At 51.2% G+C, this 22185-nt stretch overlaps 2 protein-coding genes across 4 annotated transcripts in view; one reads left to right on the top strand and one right to left on the bottom strand.

Moving 5' to 3' along the window:
* Nucleotides 1-22185, top strand: part of LRIT1 (leucine rich repeat, Ig-like and transmembrane domains 1) — a 53591-nt gene that overhangs the window by 25563 nt on the left and 5843 nt on the right. The window contains exons 2-3 of one of the 2 annotated variants that reach the window (XM_086680163.1): nt 6862-7002; nt 17790-18256. In XM_086680163.1, coding sequence (XP_086536289.1) covers nt 17815-18256 — 442 coding nt within the window. In that variant the 5' untranslated portion in view covers nt 6862-7002; nt 17790-17814. Of the gene's footprint in view, nt 1-6861; nt 7003-14121; nt 14319-17789; nt 18257-22185 lie in introns of those variants that run through there. The other variant, XM_025918295.2, reaches the window with a different exon arrangement.
* RGR (retinal G protein coupled receptor) lies at nt 563-11702 on the bottom strand. 2 transcript variants are annotated; one of them, XM_086680167.1, is made up of 7 exons: nt 11596-11702; nt 9852-10006; nt 8615-8738; nt 5756-5909; nt 4227-4344; nt 2170-2283; nt 563-763 (listed from the first exon to the last, which is right to left on the bottom strand). In XM_086680167.1, exons 1-7 carry the CDS (start codon nt 11672-11674, stop codon nt 626-628), a joined length of 882 nt encoding a protein of 293 aa, XP_086536293.1. In that variant the 5' UTR covers nt 11675-11702; the 3' UTR covers nt 563-625. The 2 variants fall into 2 exon arrangements, with proteins under 2 accessions (XP_086536293.1, XP_086536294.1); XM_086680168.1 differs by lacking the exon at nt 563-763 and adding an exon at nt 1101-1748.

Here is a 22185-nt window from a genome sequence, read left to right as displayed (position 1 = left end):
GTTAGAGTCTATAATTGTGGAGTGAAGAGGGGGTCCCCAGTAAAGACAATTTAAGGATCCATGGGCTGTGGGGGCAGGGTCAGAATCTCTGGGCTCTGGACACGATCACTTTTGCGGCCACCCGCTCAGGCTGTGTGTGAGCACAGCTCAGGCCCCAGGATTTCCCGTCAGTCCCCACTCCGGGGCCCATGACAGGGACCCCGACTGGTCGCTGGAATGAGGCTGAGTGGCATCTTGTCTCTACAGCACTGGGCACAGGGCGTGGTCTAGGAAACAGTGCTGTGGGCGGGCTGCTTCCCTCCCCACTCCACCTGGTTTCACAACAGACCGAACTGGCCTCCGTTTGGAGCAGACTTCTTGTGAGTTATGTTTATGTGGTCTGATCTCCTGCATCTGCAGAGCTGAGAGGCACGTCCTGGTGCACAGGGACCCCAGATGTTGTTCTCATGACCACTCTATCTCCCACCCCTCCACCCCCACCCCGGGAACCTGTCCCTTCCCTGCTCAGCATCAGGAGGTGGAGCTTTCGTCCTTCCTGCATCTGAGGCGCCTGGGGCAGCTGGCTCTCCATCATCAGACCTTCTGTAGAGCCCACCGTCTCCCTGCCAACCTTCTCCACTTCCCTCTAAGACAACGGGTTCCACCCGGGTCTGCGCACCTGCCACACCTTGTTCCTGAAATGCTGACTCTGCTGGAGGTGCAGATGTACATCCACAGAGGGGGGCCCCGGCATCACTGTCACAGGCCCAGATGCCTGCAGGCTCTGCAGGGAATATAAAGCTACAGTTGGTGGAAGGGAACGAACCCTGGGCACCGGGACAGAGCTGCCCTGAGCTCTACAAACTGTCACCATGGAGCCTCCTCCAGGTTGGTGGGGCCTCATCTTCGGACATCTGGACTTTTAAATGGATTGTCTTGAATTGTAATGTTGGCAACTAAGTAACCTGCAGCTAGCTGTCTCTGACTGGCAGGTGCTGGTGGCTAACTCTCAGCGAGCCCTGAATGTGCCAGGTAACGTTCCGGTGCTTTCTGCATGGTGAAGTCACCATTTCTGTCATCACATCTTACAAGTTGGGAAGCAGATGCACAGACAGACTCAGTCACTGGCACCAGATCTCAATTTAATAAGCGGCATTTGAACGCGGACAGCCTGGGTTGCCCTCCCACAAGCGACTTGGCGCTCTCACCCCTTTCTATGTAAGACTCTGAGCCCCGACAGCTGTTTCGATGAGCTTCTGTGTGCATGGTGCGTATACATTATCTTGCTTAAGCCTCACAGCAGCCCCATGGAGGCCTAATGTTCTAGGTCAGGAAGCTCGGTTCAGAGTGAGTGACTTTCCCAAGGTCTCTCGGCCTCTGTCTCAAGGGCTGTGACGGAAACTCGGGTCTGGCTGGCTCTGAAGTCCCAGCTCCTCCCACGAGGCCTGGTTGCTCTCTGAATCCCTCGTGTCCGACCTAGGGCCAGGCCCAACAGAGCCGTCGGGGCAGTCAGCGGGCAAGTGTGTGGAGCTTAGCTTCTGAGGCTGCCGGGCAGGATCCCAGGGCAGCCTCGTCACACTGGGCTCGGTCCGGGGTGTCAGGGGTGGGCCTGGGTCTGAGCGGCTCCACGGAGAACCTCACCGGGCTCGGTCCAGCCCGCTTCCCTGAGGTGAGATGCACTGCCAAATCCCCCTGTGGACCATCTCGCCGCCCAGGGCATAGTTGATAGCATTGATCGTGGGCACCGTTTTGGCAACAAGGGCCGGCACCTGCGTGACAGAAAAATTCAGGGAAGAAGCTTCACAGCCTCGGCTCCTCTCCCTGGTCCCACGTGGCGACCCTGGCCCTGCCCAGCCCTTCCCCCCACCCCCACTCCACTGCAGCCACCGGTCCTCTGTCCATGGCTTGATTCTGCAACTCCTAAGGCTTCCTTGACCAGAGGGCGGGTGGTGCATGCAAACGCCCTCCTTCCCGAGCACCAGTCTCAGCCTTGGTACCAGAGTCCTAAGCAATGTCAAGCAGCAGCCCCGTGTGACCCAGGAGACAAACAAATTCCCGATGCGTTATGAGTGTTCAAAGGAAGAGAGAAAGAGACTAGCAGAAGGCCATAAAGTAGGAGGGAGAGATGGAGCATGACAGAGACACAGACATGGAGAGAGTTCTAACTTGGGGTGCGGGAGGTGTCTGTACCATTTGCAGCTTGGGGGAGACGGAGCTCACATCCGCGATGGTGGCATATAGGTACAGGAGGGCATAGGGGCCCCAACCGAACAGCAGTGTCCTGGCCGGCAGAGTGGTGTTCACCTGGGGAGAGAGTGTCATGGGAGGGAGGCATTGACTTGCTTCAGGCGACTGCAGCCCCACACGCCTAGGGACCAGGCGGGCACTCAGCAGGGCGGGGCTGTGTGATCAGGCTGTGGGGCCACAAAGACCTCTCTGGCGTGCAAGCTGTGGGACCCTAAGCCTGTCCTCTAAGCTTACTTGACCTCATTTGCCTTGTCTGTAAAATGGCTTGATCATGCTTGACTTACCTGGAGGCAGGGGACTAGGGGACAGATAATGAGTTTCCTTTCTGGTCTGCACTCCTTCTGAGGAACCCCGGGCTCTGGGAGTGTGGATGTGTGAAGGAGGCTCCCCATATGAGCTGCCCCCATACCTCAGTCCCAGAACCAGCTCCCATCAGCCATCAGCAGCTGCAGCCACCTGGTGTGCCAACCTGTCCTGGGTTCAAAGCGGCTTTCCAAGGTGTGAGACACAACCGGGGAGCAGGGCCTGTGTTGCCACCTCTGGCCACAGGGAGGCTGCACGACTTGCGATCGAACTTCAGGAGGAAAGTTGCCTGCTTCCCACACACACTCAGATGTTAAAAAGCTGAAGCTCAATATCAGTGCCTATTTTCTTTTTGACCGCGTCTCCCTTTAAGAAAGGAGGTGACTTAAGTTGAAAGAGGACACTTTTTTTCATGGAATAAAAATATGTTAGTTGGGAGACATTTTTTCTCTTGAATTGCCCCCCATTAAAAAAAGGGGGGGGGAAGGGAAGGAAAGGAAACGAAAGGAAAGGAAAGGAACGAAAGGAAAGGAAAAAAGAAAAGAGAAACAGTCCTCCTGGGGCGGGGCCGAGGCGGAGACAGTGTCACTTGGAAACTGCTCTGCTCTTGGCTGAAGTCCCTGGGCCCATGCACAGAGACTTCTGCTGATGCTTCCTGAACTGATGGTTTCAAGTCAAGCCAGAAAAAAGAAAATCAGTGTGGCAGCCCTGTCTCTTGGCCCATTGAACCTCGGATAAACGTGGCAACTTTGAGCACCCAGGCAGGGCTTGGGCGGGCAGTGTGAAGGACAGCCTGGAGGAGGTGAGGGCAGGGGAGCAACAGCCCAGAGCCAGAATCCTGGTCCGCCCTCAGTCCTCCTCCTCCTCCTGCTGACTGGGGGCAACTTAGATCTCTGGCTAAAATCGATTTGTACAGTCCTTTTCCAATTCACAGGGGGAAAAAAAAATCAGGGCAGATTGAGTGTCTCAACAAAGATTGAGTGTTTCTTGTGCACTCTATGACCACTTGGGTCATGGAGTCCCAGACCCGGGTTTGATCCAACTCTGTTATTACTAGTTATGGAGCTTGTGGCTACTTACTTAACAGACTCTCACAGCCTCAATTTTCCACCCTGTGACATAGTGATAACAAAACCTTCCTTTGAGAGGAATCAGATTTTTTTTCTGAAATTTCAGTGCTTGTTAAGGCTCATCTCTAGAGGTTGTCCAGGTGACAAAAGAAAATTGTGGAAAGGGAATATTAATGCAGAGATTCAGAAATGGCCAGGAGAGCTTATTTTGAAGAATTATTTTTCTTGGAAAAATGTGCTTGCGGGTGTGATTTTATGTTGTGGGTAAATTAGACATCTTGGGAGCAATTTAAAAGAAGCTTTTGAAAAACATGTAACTTTGTGCCAACCCTCAAATCCTTGGAAAGAACAAAAGGTGACAGCATGGATGGTGTCCAACAGGGTGACCCGGTTCAAGGTTATGGGGTCTGGTGAGTCCAAGCAGTCCTGACCCTTCCTCCCAGGTTTTGACGATGCCCAGCAATGGGGAGGGTGCATTCCTGCTCTAACCCCCGCAAAGCTCTGAGAAAGCTGAATTTTCTCCTGATCACTGAAAACACAGAAAACCCCTCACTACTGTCTCTCACATCACTCATGTTCCCTGAGAGAGACAAAGAGATTTCTTTTGCTCTGGGAATTGGTCCTTACCTGGAGGTGGCCAGTCTTCCTGAGTTTCTGTTCCATGAGCCGATAGGATATGAATGTGATGAAGAGAGGCACGAAGAAGTTGAAAAAGGCCATGGTAAAGAGGAAGCTGGTGAAGTTTCTGCAGGCAGAGTAGGTAGAGGAGTCAGGACCATCTCTCAGGGAAGGCTCATCAGTGGTTGTGCTAGACAGTCACAGGTAGGGAACTGCTCTCATCAGACAAGTGCTCAGAGTATGGTTGTTCCCGGGTCCCAGGTTGAGTCCGCTTAGAGACAGGGAGCCACTGGGCCCTCCTTGAACTTGCCTCTAGGAGCCAGAGAGCTGAAATGAGGGAGAGTCCTCCTTCAACTTGCTGTTGGGCAGTTCAAGTGCTCAGTCTTGTTCACATTATGTGCCCCAAGCATGGAAAATGGAAAATGTGTTTACCAAATGGAAGATACATCAATGGACCAAGAGGAAGGATCATTCAAAGAGTGTTCCTGGCAGAGGGATTTGAAAGGGGTCTACAAATAAGAAAGAGACTGGATGCTGTGTCATTGAAGAAAACATTGAAGGATTTCCAGGAGAGCCTGGTGTCCTAGGTAGGGTCATGGGGAGGTGGGAGGGCTGACCAGGAACAGGTGGGAGTCACAAGGAGGTAGATTCTCATTCTGTGAAGGGGAGAAATGTTACCCATTCTGGGTGCTGCCCACTAAGGAGGGGTAGGAGGAAAGGCTGCCAGAGGACTGGACCCTGGCTGGGGAGATACCTGTAGGGAGCACCCTGGAGAGACACTTGGGCCAGACCTAGGGTCCTCAAGTACATTTCACCTGGAAAGACTGTCATCAGGGGCAGATGCTTCATGAGTAAACATAGTCAACATGGAAAGCAGATGAATGCGACATGACCCTAGTAGAAGCAAGAGGGGGGCTGGAGCCCATTGGACCCTTCCCCAAGGTGTCCCCTAAAGGGTGTAAGCCCTGGTGTCCCCAGAGCCTTGTGGATGGGGCAGTACTAGACATATGCTCCATAATGGTGGAGGCCATCGTGCATCAATTTTGTCGCCCAGGACTAGGTCCAAGGGTTGGTTCACAGTAGATGCTCAGGAAATTCCAAGAACTGAACTCTATGCCAAGGAGGTCCCTCCCAGTGCAAAGACATTTTTGAATCTATTGAACAAAGGACATGGCTCACCCTAGAAACTGATCAGGTCAGAGCTGGGACAACTAACCATGAAGAAGATGGCAAAGGGGTCACGGGCTCAGTTGCTGTTGTAACTGACACAGGTCAACAGCTCACTGGGTAATGCCCCTTCTTGGGACAACTCTACACCCCAGCTTGTATAACATGCCCATCACTTGGTCAGTCTTCAGAATGCACTTTCCCCAGTCCCATTGTCCACTTGCAAGTGGATGTCATAACTAAGGAGTTGAGATTGACTGGCAAATGTTGACATTTCCCCACTTGGATTTTCAGCTGTGACACTGTTGTTGAAAGGACTCACAGAAAGGTTCCCAAGGAAGGGAGATTTGTAGCTGCTCCTCCCACCTCACCTGTCCCCCCTGGAGTAGTCCAGGGTGCAGCACGTCCCCAGCGGCTCATAGTCATAGTGGCCCCAGCCCAGGAGGGGCAGTGCTGCCCAGAAGGCAGAAGACAGCCACACACAGATCACCAAGGAGATGGCCGTATTCCAGGCCAGTTGGCTGCCTGAATGGGAGAGAGGAAGAGGGTTGAGAGGAGGTAATAGCTAGGCAAAATGAAAAACAATGGACTTCATGATCACACAGAATATTCCTAAATCCTGGCTCTGAAGGTCGATAGCTTAGTGCCTCGGGCAAGTTAAAAGTTTCTCTGAGCCTCCATTTGCTCCTCCACAAAATGGGAATGATAATCCCTACCTCAGAGGATTGTTATGGAGAATAAAAGAGATAATGGGTGGTGAAGATCTCCTGGCAGACTCTCTTTTCCATCTTTTTTGGGGACAGAAAAGGAGGGAGTAGCAAAGAAGTAGGTGTGTTTTCCAAAACCAACTTAGTAAAGAAGCATAGGTAGTGGTTCAGATGAGGGTTATGAGGGAGGGAGGCAGAAGGCTGGATGTATCACCGTTCTTAGCTGTTACTCAGAAGCAGACCACTGTCTCTGCTTCCAAGATACCCTAAGAGGGCTCTTGACCTGGGGCTTAGGGTCCTATCTCAGTGCCAATAACTACACTTGGTCCTGGCAGCATATTTTGCCATGACCAGTCCCACTGACCTGACCTCCTCCATGTCCCTTCTCTGTGGCAGCCTGATCCAGCCCTTCCCGTCCAGTGCTTCCTCCTGGACCTAGCTTCAGAATGCCTTCCCCAGGTGCCTCCTTATACGGCTTATTTGTCATGTTTTTTTGTAGACAAGACCCCAGAGCAGAAGGCAGTACTCCAGGTGGGGTTTGATCAGCAGAGAACAGATCTACAACCACCCTCATCTTGACACTTTACTTCCATTGATACAGTCCCAGATGCAATTTGCTTGAGTGTCATCCCCTGCTGTGGACTGAATGTTCCCACCAAACTCATATGGGGAAGCCCTCATCCCCGGGAGATGGTATTTGGAGGTGGAGCCTTTGGAAGGTAATTAGGTCATGAGGGTGGAGCCCCCATGATGGGATTATTTCCCTTAAGAGAGAAGAAAAAGAGAGATGATCTCTCTTCTCCATGTGATGACTCAGCAAGAAGGCAACTGTCTGCAAGCCGGGAAGATGGCTCTCACTGGAACCCAACTGTGCTGGTGCCCTGATCTCCGACTCCCAGCATCCAGAAATGGTGAGAAATATACTTCTGTTGTTTAAGCATCCAGTATATGGTATTTTGTCATGGCAGCCTGAGCTAAGACACCCCTCCCCCTAACTGTGGACATAATAATTAATACCTACCATGTCCCATGTGTCGCTTTTTTGGCTTTGGAAACATGACCAAGGTGACCTGCCCAGGGTCACCCAGTATGGAGTAGGTAAGTTCCAACACCCTCCTTTCGCCTTCCCTGTTTCCATAGTGCTCCAGGGTGCTTTCCAGCACAGGAAAGGCTTTGCTCTAGGGATCCCTGGATAGGGACTAACTGCTCTATGTTGAGGTGGAGAAGCCTGTTGCTGTCTGAGAAGGTATGCATTGTGTATGTGCACATGTGTGAGTGCATGTATGTGTATGCATGTGCACACACGATGGCCCGAGGGAGCTTTGGGGGCTGGGCTGGGATAGGAGTGGCCCAGGAGGAGCTCCATGGTCAGCTGGGGCAGGTGGGGCTAACCTGCCACTAGAAATGATAAGAACAAAGGCAATTTTTTGGCCTGGAGAGAGGTGTGTGACTTTGCCAAGGGCAGGGGGCTATGTGTGTGTGGCAAGAGCAGATCTGCAGATTCCAAAGGGGCCATGCCCGATGCTTCGGGCCATGCTGGCCATGGACACCACAGTAGCCCCCATGCCAGGCAGAGCTACAGCTCAGAACTTGGGGCCCAGGAGACAAAGGGAGTGACCCCCCCCCCCCCCCCCCGGGAGGCATCCAGGCCATACCCAATCCCAGCTCGGCCTCTACTAGCTGTGTGACTTTGGGAAAGCTACTTAACTTCCCTGAGCCTCCGCTTCCCAGTCTGCAAGTTGGGGGTTTACAATGAGGGTTAGCTGAGTCACAGCTCCCCAAAGTATGTTCACATATCCCTGGATGTGAGTGGGATTCTAGATGGACTGTGGGTGAACATGTTTTTTGTGTGCTAAAATTATAAGAACATCAAAGTTGTCATTTCACAGATATTGTTGAGGATGAAACTAAAGCAGGTGTTTAAATTTTTCAAAGTGAATCACTTTTAAGAAAAAAAAATTGAGTAAATAACAGAGCAGGTGGTACATGGATGTGGCCAATTACGAAGGTGATATTTGACAATACAGTTTGGGAAATCCAGAGTCAGACTAGGCTTCATGACGCCCTGGCATGGCAGAGGCCCTAGGGAAGTGTGAGGTGCAGGGACACATGCCCAGCTACACACACACACACACACACACACACACACACACACACACACTGCCTTTCTGCCCCCCAACAGGGCCTGTCTGCAAGAGCATTTTCTGTATCCATGATCTCATCTGATGTCCAAAAACTGGGAGGTTGGTTACAAAAATCTGCTCTTAGTGGAGACTAAGGTTCAGAGAGGACTCCTGACTTGCCTGAGGCTGCATTGAGGGCACAGGCAGCTTTTCAGGCAGGTGCCTCAGCTCCTTTCAAGTCCACTCTCCCAGCCTCCCTCCTTTCCTGAATGCCCACACCACACACTCACAGACAGACACCCACCCACACTCCCCTGGACTGGGTAACACAGTGTAGACCTTTGTCCTGACCACCCTCACTGTGTAGATGTCCCTTCAGTCCAGGAACCCAAAGACGTACGCGAGCAGTAGTGATGATAGCGCCCCCAGGCGATGGCTGCGCTGCTGCAGATGCTGGCCAACGCCGTCACGAAGCCCTGGAAGCCATGAGCCTGGCAGCCGTTGGAGCCATAGGGCCAGCGCCTGTGGGAGACATTGGGACCAGTGACCCATTCCCTCTGTCCCTGCCCTTCTCCCACACCTGCCCCTCCGAAGCTTGGAGGGCACCTTCCTGAATGTTGGCTCAGCTCCCCAGAAGAGGGCTTTATGATCTGTTTTTCCTAGAGGAAACAGCAGCCTCAGAGGTCAAGTCCCCAAGGTGAATGGGTGGAGCCCAGTGCAAATACCCTGGGCTCAGTGTCTTTTTCTGCACCTCGGTAGGACCCAAGGGTCTCTCTGTGTGGCCAGAAGCCTCCAGCATGGGAAATGGAACATCGTAGTCAGGAGGAAAGCCCATGCCTTTATTCTATAGATAGGAAAACTGAGGCTCAGACAGGAAAAGGTACTGAACCAAGGTCAGACAGCAGATGAAGACTAAGCCAGAGGGTAGAGCTGAGGGCTCCAGCTCTTAGCTCCATGGGCCAACCAACCAAAACAGCTTCTGTTGCTCTCCTCCCTAAGCCTGGGAAGGAGCAGGCGGAGATCAGGATAAGGAATTGTCACTGATTCAGACCCCACAGACTGGTCAGCCCTGAGCGTCACACTCGGGTGTGTTCCAGCCTCTATTTGAATGCCTGAAACCAGAGCAGGAATGTTCAGTTCGCTTAAGAAAACAATCTTGGAAACACCTGACACCATACTGAAAGATCATGGTTTGCACATAAGGTTTTAGACACTTGTCAAAATCCTGTTTGCTTTTACGAACACTTAGGTAGGGCTTCCTAGGTGCCATGCATCATTTAAGTTACTTCCACATAATAACAAGTTAATACTTCCAGCTGCTGTACGAGTTAGGCAATAATATTCAACTTCTAGAAGAAGCCAAGAGATAGAAATACCGAAGCCAGGACTCAAATCTGGGCAGCCTGGTTATAGGGTCCATGCTCTTAATCCCTACAGTCATCCAGCTCTGTTGGTGGGGTTTGAGCAACTCTAGAAATCAGCCCTAGTTCTTCAGGGATAGTCTGGAACTCGGATTTAGCCTTATGCTGCCTGCCCACCCTTTCCCCTGCAGTGTTCTATAGGTGGGAAGAATGCCTCTGTCCTGGCTGTCCGACACCCAGCTCAGGCTGGGCCCCCGAGCTCAGGGACTGGGGCAGGAGGAGGCTGGATGTGGCTGCCACGAGAGCATTCAGGCTGATCCCACTGTCCGCCAGAGCCAGGCTCAGCACCAGCAGGTGGGTGGGGGTCCGCAGCTCCGGGGTCTTGCAGAAAGAGAGGATGGTGAGGCTATTGAGGCAGAGGCCGGTGAGAGCTGAAAAGAAGGGATGGCTGACGTCAGGGCTGGAGAGGCTGCCTGGGGTCAGAACAGGGGGCCTGGGGTGGATGGAGCCTCAGCAACCTTACTGGTGCAGCTCGTCAGACATCGCTGGCTCTCGGACCCTAAAGGCCATAAGATGTACATCCTGCCCCACCCCAACTCAAAGATAAGGAAGAAACCAATAAGGTACAGCATGATTCATGCTGGAACAGTCACAGTTACCAACAGCTGCTGACACTTGTAGGCTGGGCATGAGGCCGAGCACTTTCTGTGGATCCTCCCATTCAGTCTTCACCTGGATGCTGTCCTCCCCGTGTACAGCTGGGAAGCAGGCTTAGGGACACTAACTAACCTGCCCTAAGCACACAGCTGGTGAGTGGCAGAGCCGGATTCAGACTCAGGTCTGTTTAATTCCAAAATGCCACTCTGAGGCTGTTCAAACAGCAATGTCAGGGAGAGCCTGGGAGAGGTGGGTTGAGGGGAGATCTGGGAGCTTCCTGGAGGAGCAGGCAATGAGGTGAGTCTGAGAGGGTGACCTCAGGCAGACCAGATCTCTAGTTTTAGCCTGGTCACCCACTTGCTGCTCTCTGAACCCTGCCTCCCCATTGAAAGGGAGGAGTTGGGAGAATCCTGTCTTCAAATTTGCGAGTGTTTACTAGGAGAGCAGGGTGTGGAAGAACATTCTAGAAAAAGGGAACAGCATGTGCAAAGATTTAATGTGGTAAAATTTCCAGGTCCATTTAAGGACTGAGAGGGATGCTAGATTGTAGGGTTCCCAGAAGAGAGGAAAAGGGGCAGGGTCCCCAGCCAATGGTGTCCCAAACTTCCAGGACCAGCCTGGTGGCTGCCCCTCCCTCTCCATCATCAGCTCTCAGAGGAAATGGGCTGATTATTTCTCTGGATCTGCTGTGAAAAGGGCCGCATTCCCTAATAACTTAGTCGTGGACTGACCCAGCACCATGATCTCCAGCCCTAACTCTGGCCTCAGGGAGCATCTCAGGGATTCTGGGCTGAGGCAGGCACCTTGTGGCCCCTGGAATGGAAATGCGTAGGGCTGGGAACAGAGATGGCGGGAGTAATGTGGAGCTGGAGAGGATGGGGGCAAATGAACTTAAATCCTGAGTGTCTATCTAGGCCAGCGCTTCACACCCATGACCCCATCTAACCTTCACCACCACCCACTTGGGGTCAGAGAACCCAGCTGAACTGGGTTATAGTCACACAAAGAGGAGGTGACAGAGCTGTCTGTCTCCAGAGCCTACCAGAGGCCTGAGCTTATATGAGATTCTTAGCAGGATTTCTGGGGAGTGGATTAAAATTTTTCCCGGCCGGTGGGACATGAAAAGGCCTGAATTCTGGTTCTTGGTCATGTTCTGGGCAGATGTCCTTCACTCCCTGGGCCTTGCTCTCTCTCGTCTCCCAGACCGCGGCCTGCATCCTACAGGTGCACCCATCAGAAGCCCCATGGGTGGAGGCACAGAGGAGCAGGGTTTGGGGACCTCTCCTTGTCAGCTCCATGGCTGTGACCTGAGTTCTGGGAGCCCACTGGGTGCCCGCTCCACCCCAGGTCCTTCCTGGCTCACCTTCTACCAGCAGCACCATCCCCACAGCCAGCACCTCCAGCTCCCCGAAGCCGGTGGGCAAGGACCCAGATTCTGCCATGCTCGGCCCTTCTCCCTGCCAGCCTGGCTCTTCTCTGGCGCACCAAAACCAAGCTCCACCTTTTAAAGGGCCATTTCACGTGCTGGCACAAGCAGGTGATTATGCTAGACCTCGGGCTCCTTCTTGCTGCCCCCTGCCCTAAACTGTGCTTTTGGCCCCAAAAGAAGGAACCCATTCACCAGTTGAACAGTGCAGCCTTTGTGAAGCGGGAATGGAAGCCTGTCTCATTCATTTCAGCCCAATCAGGCAGGATTAAAGTCCCGGAATCCAAATGGTGTGTGGCTGAGAGCCAAATTAGAAAAGAGTTGCATAACCAAGGGAAGGGTGGGGAGCAGAAAAAGGGATTTGAGTGCCAGCTGTGCTTGAGACTGGGTCAGGAGCCAGGTCCTTCCATGCGTGTGCTCACAAGCGACTGGGAAAAGGATGATGCTTGGCAGGTCAGCCGTTGTCACAGAAAGAATCCCAACTGGGACTAGAGACTGAGGTCGTGTTTCAGAACCTGACATTAACCAGCTATCAGGACTGGGGTGGGACCATTGGGGTCTTCTCAGTTTCCTTCTTTGCAATGGAAATATCCTTTCTAAGTCTCAGAAAAATACATCATGGATATGGCCTCCAGGCTGCACTGCCCAACTCCCACAGGGCATTTAACCTATAGGAGCATAAAAATCTCCCAAAGGCATTAGCTTGGGACAGAGGGACTGCTGTCTTAGTGGCCCAGGACCCCGCTAAGAGCTTTGGCTTCTACAATGAGGTCCTGTTATCAAGTTACACTGGCCAATGGTGTAACATTTGGAAACACTAGTCTAGAGTGATTTAACTCCTTTTCTGATAAAGAAACCAAGGCCCAGAGCTCTATCAGCAATATAGTTAATGTTGAGACCCCACTAAGAGCCAGGCACTATGCTAACTGACCTTATGATGACTCCTACAGCAATTCCATGAACTAGATACCATCATCCTTTGCATTTCATGTGAGGGAACAGGCTCAAAGCAGTTTAGAATTGACCTGAGGTCATGTAGTAATTTGTGAGTTCAGCTGAAACAGAAGCCTGGTCTCCTGTCCCCTGGGATCCGGGTCAAATGGCTCATCCTATTCCCATGCCTTTCCTCCGTTGGACCCCACCCCCATCTAACCAAGCCTAACCACCTCACAGTGCTTGCCCACATCCTCTTGGAAAACTTTCTTGATAAACGGTTACCCCTTTTCCTAATTACCTTGCATTACTGGTTCATACATGTGTCAAGTTTTTTTTCATGCCTGCAAGACTGCAGAAGACTTCAAGGGAGACGGGAAAGCAGGATCGGGCCAGGAATCAAGACCAGAGCTCGGTTAGGCCAAACAGAGATGAGAAGGCATCTCCAACAGAAGGAGGAAAAGGCAGAGATGTGGGAATGGTCCCCCTTTTTGGCTTGGGGAGGAGGAGGGACAGGTGGCAAGCATTGAGAAAACCAATGGATTGGAAGAGAGGAAGAGATGGGAACCAACATTTCCTAGAAGCCAAGATTGTCAAAACTGGCCTGGCACAGAGCTAGGCATTTCATGTGTGCGCTGGGGTCCTAGGTATCTGCCTTGGTCACACCTCACTGGTCTAGGTCTGCCTACGTCTATAGGCACCAGGCACTAGGGAACCTTCTGGAAAAGCTGAAGGAGCTAGGTAGGGCATGCTGGACCAGAGAGCAGAGCCTGGGGATCAAACGTATCAAGTATCCGAATCTTTCCAATTCCTTTAAGAGCATGTGACTTTAAGTGCCAGTGAAATTGTGGGCTTACTACTTAGGAGGGAGCTTCTATTACCACAGGCCATCAAAATCTGGGAAACTTGGGTGGTTTAATTTTCATAAACACCCTGATTAGAGTAACATTACTTCCCTTTTTCAAATGAGGAGGATACACAGTCCAAGAGAGACCGTGTAATTTATCCAGGGTCACAGCCTATAAATGGAAGAGCTGGGATTTGAACCCAGGCTGGCCTGGTCCTTGAGCTTGGTCTCTTTCTAGTGTCTTTATCACCTTCATCTCATTGCTTTTCCCCTATAAAACAGTGTCACAGGAGACAATTTCCAATGGCCTTCATCAGAGGCCAGGTCTGTCTTCATCCTCTCTGAGCCCAGGCACCCCGGCAGGGTCCATGTAGCCCACAGCCTAGCTGGCATGAGGCGACTTCGAAGGTGGACAGCCAAGCTGGCCAGTGCAGGAGCCACTTGCCCCTGGGTGGCTGCCCACTTGCCTCACCTTGCCACACCCTGGCCTCTCTGGGTCTGGGGCTGTTGCCACGGAAGAGGATCCTCCACCCTCTCCCTTAGGACTGGTGATTCCAGGAGTAATAAGCGGCTGAGTGCTGTGGCCAGGGCTCCCCTCCCTAATCCCCAGTCTGTCTGTGTTTATCCCATGGCCTCAGGCGGGGGCGGGGGCGGGGGGTAGCTGATGAGCCAGTGGGCAGCTGCTGGGCTTCCTGGGCTGGGACGACAGAGCAGTCCAGGGACAGGCCCCTGCCTGGGCTACAGAGGAGCCAGGAGCCATGAGGGTGGCAGTGGGCATGCTCTGGCTCCTGGCCCTCTGGGGGCACCCCCCAGCCCACGGCTCCTGCCCCTCTCAATGCAGCTGCAGCCTCCACATCCTGGGTGATGGCAGCAAGGCCAGGTATGTCACCAGGTGTGTGGGATGGGTAGCCCGCCGCTTCCCTCTAGCAGCTTGGCTGGGTTGGGAGGGCTGTATGCAGGGTCCTCAGAACATGGCTGGGTGAGACCTCTATCTTCCAGGCCCTTGAGGCCCAAGTGTCCTAGGGGGCTGGTCTGCTTTGCATTGTCTTCCAGCCAGCAGGGCATGGAAAGTACCAAGTCCCTTTCTTTACACGTGGGGGCAGGGGTGGGACACAGTGTGCCCACTCCAGGAGATCCATCCTGAGTCCTCCTCCAGGATCCTGGTGGAGGGAAACCCTCCAAAGGGCATGAGAAGTCTCTCTGTTACCTCTTTCTTTTCCTTTCCTTCCTTCCTTCCTTCCTTCCTTCCTTCCTTCCTTCCTTCCTTCCATTCTATTCCACCATTCTCTCTATATCTCCCTAGCCCCTTTTCTCCCAGGCCTCTTCCATTCTCTTGCCTCAGCTTCTGGGGTTACCCAGTACAGCCCAGGTATTTCTTACCACCCCACCCAGAATGTGACCACCTGCCTCCTCATGTTTTTCCCACTTTGGGGCACCTCTGGCCCATCCCCCAGGAGCCTCGGCCTCAACATATTTCTACGGGCTTTCCAAAAGCCCAGGAGTGCCCATTCCATTGCAAGCAAGCACCCCTATATCTTCAGCCTTTTCTTTGACTTTCCCCAAGCCCTACCTGAGCTCTGAGAGCACCTCCATCCTCTCCTCCTCCCTTCCATGGGGTGTTCCAAAGCCACTGTGATTTGTGGACCCTTGCTCTCCCACCATGGCCCCCTCTCCTTTTCTCTTTGGCAGTCTTTAGACTATCTTTTCTCTGACATCTTCAACTTATCCACTAATGACCATTGCATTTCCCAACTTGCTTAGGAATTTCAGTCCTTGGCTCAGGGCCTTTCCTACCATCTTTTTAACATTTTAGAATTCCATTCTCCCTTTCTCCCTTGTCTTAGATGGGTGCTGGGAGCCACTGATGATTTCTGATCAGGGCAGCAGTGTTATCAGTGTGACACTTACAATGATCCTGGCAATGGGTGTTGGGTTGATCAGGTGTGAGGGGATGGAAAGAATGGAGAGTCATCCCCCCACCAAAGGATACCCTGTGTGGTCTGAAAAACAAGAACTCCGTTTTTGACCCAAGTCTCTGATGGTCCAATTCATATGGATCATCAGAGGTAAGGATTCTCTCCTCAAGAAAAGCCAGGGCTAAGCCCTGAGCCAGCCAGGAAATAGCCTCTGGCCAAGGACAGTGTGACTAGGGTGATGAGGAGCCTCTCCTGCTACTTACAGAAAGCACAGGGCTGAGAGTCACACAGCATCAGTGACAGACCTGGTCCTAGAACCCACGGCTTTAGTTCTATTTCCAGATCTCTTCTCAACTGGTAATTCTGTCATGGGCAGGGACCAGGGGAGGGCTTGTGATACCAGGTTAGCCTTAAGATAGAAAATAAAATTCCAAGGTCAGTTTCCAGGGCTCTAATGTCAGCCAGTAGCCATCTTTCCTCTGAAGCCAGGGCTCTTACCATCAGTTCCACCTGCCTGACAGTCCCATGACTGATAGGCACCAGCCCATCTGTATGGAGCGTCCTATGAGGGCAACGATGCCAGGAAAGGCTATAGGAGGCCCTGAGGTCCCCAATGGCCACAAGCACAGATAGCAAAGTCAGACGGAGGCTTCCTCCTCATCCCAGATGACTTCCTCAGCCCACCTCCAACCAGGGACTGTCAGAGGGTTCCATCCTTACATCGGGATAGCCTGGGTGACCTGCCTATGCTCCACGCTCCCACGATCATGAACTTGTGGGTACTTGTGGATACTGGGGTTTCCTTGGGGGGCCCAGTCTGGGCACCTGGACAGAAGTGTTCCCACGTTCTTTATGCCCAGTTTGCCCCACCAGATGTGCTGTTGGCTCCTGCTGGCTTCTTAGTGGTTTCTTTGATCCCTCCCTTGATAAATTTCAGGGCATGTTTCCGGTCAACTGCCGTCCTCCCTCCTACATCCAGACCTTCCTCTTTGCAACAGTCAAACTTCCATTATCATTGAAAATATCACTGCCCCCAGTGATATCTTCCTTAGCTGGATTGTAAGCTATTGTATAGGGACAGGGGCTATGAGTCTGATATTCTTCTGAATCTCCACAGCACCCATCCCTCAGTAGGGGCGTCCATGTATACCTGAAGAATGTGAGTGGGTGGGAGCCCCTGTGCCACTGACAAGGAAAAGCAAGTCAAGTTCAGCCAGTCAACTCCGAATAGAGTATTCAGGCTGAACTGATGGATGCTGGCAGAGTGTGTGTTACATCAGGAAGGCCTGATGTGAGCAGTACAAAAAGAACAAGGTCCCCTAGCAAAGCAAAACGTGACCACTGCCCCCACCTGCTCCAGTGTGAATGGAGAAGCCCTCTAGATGAAATAGGCTGCACAAGGGCTGGGTCCCTCTGGTCTAGCCTCCAAGTTTTATCTCCTTGAGAATCTTTCCCTTTTTACCTTATGTGAGTGTGCTGCTCTCTCCGAGATGGCACGTAACACAGCCTTGAACTGTAGGTTCTTGGACAGCAAGGCCTGCTTCTTTTTATCTCTCTATCCTCTGTTTTAGTGCCAAACTTAATAGAACAAAGTTTAGGAGGTCACTGTCTGGGCAGAGGGATCACTGCAAGGAGCTTTGCAGTGCTGGGATGCAGGAATTTTTGATAGTGGTCAATAAATAGCATTGCACGCCTCCAGATGACAGGTCTGCAGAACTGGTACACAGCAGGACCTCACTTAAGCCCTGAAACCACCCCGGGGAGGTGGAGTCTGTTGTGGGAAACTGAGGAAAATAGAAGTTATATAATATACTCAAGGACACACAGCCAGCAAGCAGAGAGCCCAGATATGAATCCAACTTCAGGGGCCAAGTCCTAGCTCTTAAACACCTTAATCACCTCGTGGTCCCTCCGGATCAGGGGAGGCTTGAGGCACCCAGTGAGTGTATGGCTTCGTTTCTGATGCCCAAGTTATATATATAATTGTATGATATGATATTACATATATTATATGTCATATAAATAATATCACAAAAACTGAGGTATAATTTAACAAAGGAACACTTTTAATACATATATGCAGTGCTGCAGTGCTCAAAATGATCTCAAGATTTATGAATACCATTCATTCTTAATGCACTGTAGGTGGTGTGAGTTGTAAGTGGACACAGAGGTCCTTCAGCCAGGGACAGGACCAAATGGCCCTCTGGGACCCCTGCGAAAGGCTCTCAAAGCAAGAACCCCTCAAAGGGGAATCCGGGGTCTGCTCGTCCGCGGCGCCACTCCAGGACACACCTCAGCCTGGAGCCTGGGTTTGGCGGTCCCGGTTCCCGTGCAGACCCGGAGGCCTCCTGAAGGAAGGTCCGGGAGGGAGCAGGGTAGGATCGCGGACCCGGCAAGACCCTCGCTCAAATGTCCCCCATTTCTGTGACCAGGACTGTGGTGTGCAGCGACCCCGACATGACCCTGCCCCCCGCGTCCGTCCCTCCGGACACCTCCAGACTGCGCCTGGAGCGGACGGCCATTCGCAAGGTGCCCGGAGAGGCCTTCAGGCCGCTGGGCCGCCTGGAGCAGCTGTGGCTGCCCTACAACGCCCTCAGCGAGCTGAGCGGCCTCATGCTGAGGGGCCTGCGCCGCCTTCGCGAGCTGCGCCTGCCCGGGAACCGCTTGGCCGCCTTCCCCTGGGCGGCGCTCAGGGACGCCCCCCAGCTGCGGCTGCTGGACCTGCAGGCCAACCGCCTTTCGGCCGTGCCGCCCGAGGCCGCGCGCTTCCTGGGGAACCTCACCTTCCTCGACCTCTCCAGCAACCAGCTGCTGAGGCTCCCGCAGGAGCTGCTGGCCACCTGGGCTCACCTGCAGAACGGGCCCTTCCTTCCCGGCCACCACACCAGGCTGGTGCTAGGTAAGGGGCGGTATCCTTCACTTGGAGCCAGCTTGGGGAGCCTGGGGGTCTTAGGCAAGTTATTACGCCTCTGTGAGTCTTGATTCTTTACCCGAAAAATAGAAATCACGCCTGCCTTCTGGATCTGAGTGAAGACTGAGTGAGAGGCACACACTGGCTGGTTTGTGCAGCTGCCAGTTCAAATCCCAGCGCTGCTTCTTACTAGCTGTGTGTCCCTGGGGTAAATTGCTTAGCTTCTCTGTGCCTTGGTTCCCCTTCTGTAAAGAGAGAATGGCAATAACATCTATCTCAAAAGGTTGGAGTTGCAAGTAAAAGAGTGTTCTTAGCACACAGTAGGTACATGTGGCAGGCACAGTGGTGTGCCACCTGGGTCCCTGTCAAGGTAGAGCTGGCTGCCCAGGTTTTGAGGGCACTGTCAGCAGTGGCCTTCAGCTGCCAGCCCTGTCAGGGACAGCCTTAGCTGCAGAGCAGCCTTGCCCAAAGCCACCCATCCTTTCCGGACACAGCCCCTATCCAAAGACCTGTCAGGTGGGAGTCTAAGGACCCAGCCGCTTGGCATGACTCTGATGGGTTATTTCAGCTCCCGAGTCCCCCAGGGATTCACCAGGTCCACTTCTCAGCTCCGTGTCTCCCTCTTCCTTCCTTCCTTCCTTCCTTCCTTCCTTCCTTCCTTAATGAACATGCTGCACATGTTCATCTCAGAGTCTGCTTCCAGGAAACCCAACTTCCAACAATCTTCAAAACATGTGAACACCCCCACCCCCTTGACAGTCTCCTCTAAGCACTAGGTACACATACATGGATGGAAGGTGGTCCTAACTCTTTGCTAACTGGTCAGTCCTTACTGACCATCTGCATTAGTGTGGCACTGAAGCTTCCCTAAATTTCTTGCTCCCTCACAGAACTTGACCCTCACCATATCCCAGGGGGTAGATAGTGCAAGTATAATGTCCTTTGTTTTACAGATGAACAAACACAACCTGAGGTTTAGTAAGTAGCGGTTTGGGCCCAAGGCTCATGTCAGATAGACTGATTCTCTTTCCTCTGTCCTGTGAGGGGATGGGGAGTTGTGGCAGAGGGTGGGTGGTGGGGAGTGGGTGGATAGTATCAGAAGAGAGCCCTCCTAGCAGCATGTGCCTGGAACATACCTTGGCTCATATAGGGTCCAGCACCAGGGGCTGGAGCAGTCTCAGAATGGTTTGGGGCAGCTCCTGCCCCAAGGCCCAGGAGAGTCTCTCAACGAGGGAATATTTAGAAGCCTCACTGCCTGCAAACAGGGCAGGGAACAGCAAGCCCCATTCCAGCTCTCTGCAGACTTTCTCATCTGATAAAGGATAATATATAGGATAGTACTCACAGGAAAAAATTGTTTATTTGAAAATAACACTTAACTGAATGCCCTTTTCAATATATGTATGCTATATAAATTTCATATATATATATATATATATATATATATATATATATATATATATGAAATATCTGATAACTTTACTGCAATGACCATGTCAGGCAGCCAGGGCAAGGGGTATTCACCCAGTATTACAAATAAGGAAAATGAAGTACAAGCGATCTTCCAGGTCATGCAGCCAGGAAAAGGCCCCCTGCGACTCAGTTTCCCAAAGCAGAGTTGAATGGTTATACTAGCTGACCCCCTCTCTTTGATTTCTTCTTGTTTGTAATGAACCAATGTCTTAATAGGTGAACCATCTCTTTTCCTGCCTAAAGCTCATACCTAGCCATGAGGGTGACAGGTGGCATAATTCATTACAGAAAATTAATATTAATTTTAATTACATAACTCACACATGGTTATATGTAAACATTTAAAATATTACAGAAAAAGCTGGAGTGCAGTCGGTTAAGCGTCAAACTTCAGCTCAGGTCATGATCTCACAGTCCTGGAGCCTCAGAGCTTGTAGCCTGCATCGGATTCTGTGTCTCCCTCTCTCTCTGCCCCTCCTCTGCTCATGCTCTGTCTCTTTCTGTCTCAAAAATAAATAAAAACATTACAAAAAATTAAAATATTATAGAAAAAGCTAAAGACCCTTTGTTCCCTCTTCTGATCCCGAATCCTTCTCCCCCTTCTAACAGGTAGCCACTGTTACGTTCATTTGCATGTTCTCTTTTTTAATGCATTTGCAGGGGTGCCTGTGTGGCTCAGTCAGTTACGCGTCCAACTCTTGATCTCAACTCAGGTCTTGATCTCAGGGTTGTGAGTTCAAGCCCTGCGCCGGGCTCTGCACTGGGTGTGAAGCCTCCTTAAAAATAATACATTTATGGGGCTCCTGGGTGGCTCAGTCTGTTGAGCATCCGACTTCGGCTCAGGTCATGATCTCGCGGTTCGTGAGTTCAAGCCCCACGTTGGGCCCTGGTGCTGACAGCTCAGAGCCTGGAGCCTGCTTTGGATTCTGTGTCCCCCTTTCTCACCACCCCACCCCTGCTTGTGCTCTGTCTCTCTCTGTCTTTCAAAAATGAATAAACATTAAAAAAATTTTTTAATAAAAAAATTAAAAATAAAATAAAAAAATAATGCATTTAAATACACATACATATATAAACGTACATACACATAGAAATTTTATCTGTGTTTTACATAAAGTTTCAGATTGTATATGTCATATTGTTTATATCAACCAGCACTAACTTCTTCACTCAACAATAGGTCTTGGAAATCTTTGTAAGTTGCTACAAATGGATCAGCTTCATTATTTATAAACTACTGCATAATTTTTAATAGTATAGTTATACTACAGTTAATTTAGCCATTCTCCCTTTATTGGCCCCTTAGATCGTTTCCATTATTTTATTAACAGCTATGATGATACAGAGAACATTCTTGACAATGCATCCTTGTGCACGTAGACAAATGTTTCTCTAGGATAGGAACTGAAAAATGGAATAGGTCATGGAGTGTGCACATTAGACAGTTTAATATCAGTCTAATAGTCTCCAAGTGGCTGGGCCAATTCTCACCCCACCTGTGCTGTGCGAGACCACAAATGCAGGTGTTCACTCTGCAAGTTTACTTGAGTGCCTATCAGTGTGGGAGCTTGGTTCTAGGTGCTGGGGACATAGCAGGGAAGAAGATAGATGAAAATCTATTCCCTCATGAGGCTAATAATTTAAATGGTTGGAAGATTTAACTTCTGCCAGTCTTAGGGGTAAAAGTTTCCCTGTCACTTAACTTTGCTATTTGCATTCATTCTTTGGGGGCTCAATTGTAAGAGGTGAAAGCCAGGTAGCTCACCACCAGAGCTGGGTGCTCATGATTCTTGGGGTGCAGGTGTATCATTAAATGCATTTAACCAGTGACACAGGGTAGCGGTTACGAGAGGGATGGAGTGAGGATGGATGGAAGAAGGAACTGGTATCCTCCCAACTGGTGTTCAGAAGGACCTAAGAGTCATGCGTGTACAAGCAGATGTATATGCAACCTCCTCAAACCTTACATTTCCCCTTCTAAATATATCAAATATATGCATGCAAATAAATAATCAAATATATGCATGCAAATAAATAATATGCCATTGATGGGGCGCCTGGGTGGCGCAGTCGGTTAAGCGTCCGACTTCAGCCAGGTCACGATCTCACGGTCCGTGAGTTCGAGCCCCGTGTCGGGCTCTGGGCTGATGGCTCAGAGCCTGGAGCCTGTTTCCGATTCTGTGTCTCCCTCTCTCTCTGCCCCTCCCCCGTTCATGCTCTGTCTCTCTCTGTCCCAAAAATAAATAAACGTTGAAAAACAAAAATTTAAAAAAAAATAATAATAATAATATGCCATTGATTATTAGACATACTATCAAATTTAATTACAATCTTTGGGGGTAAAAAGACACCACATGAAATGAATTCATTCCATATTTCAGAAATGCAAACATGTAAAAAGGAATCGTGCTTTAGGTATGAGGACACATGATACGCCTGTATCT

This window comes from Puma concolor, chromosome D2, assembly GCF_028749965.1.
Source record: "Puma concolor isolate L17-30 chromosome D2, mPumCon1.1.hap2, whole genome shotgun sequence".
In the NCBI taxonomy this organism is placed as follows: domain Eukaryota; kingdom Metazoa; phylum Chordata; class Mammalia; order Carnivora; family Felidae; genus Puma; species Puma concolor.
The sequence above is the reverse complement of the archived record's forward strand: the minus strand, read 5'-3'. Positions and strand labels throughout refer to the sequence as shown.

Excerpts from the sequence above, each read along its gene's own strand:
- RGR (XM_086680167.1), bottom strand. The coding sequence starts at position 11,674 with ATGGCAGAATCTGGGTCCTTGCCCACCGGCTTCGGGGAGCTGGAGGTG. Across the intron at positions 8,739-9,851 it reads CAGCCACATCCAGCCTCCTC|AGGCGCTGGCCCTATGGCTC; the intron begins CTGCCCCAGTCC and ends AATGTCTCCCAC. Across the intron at positions 2,284-4,226 it reads GGAAGACTGGCCACCTCCAG|GTGAACACCACTCTGCCGGC; the intron begins GTAAGGACCAAT and ends CTCTCTCCCCAG.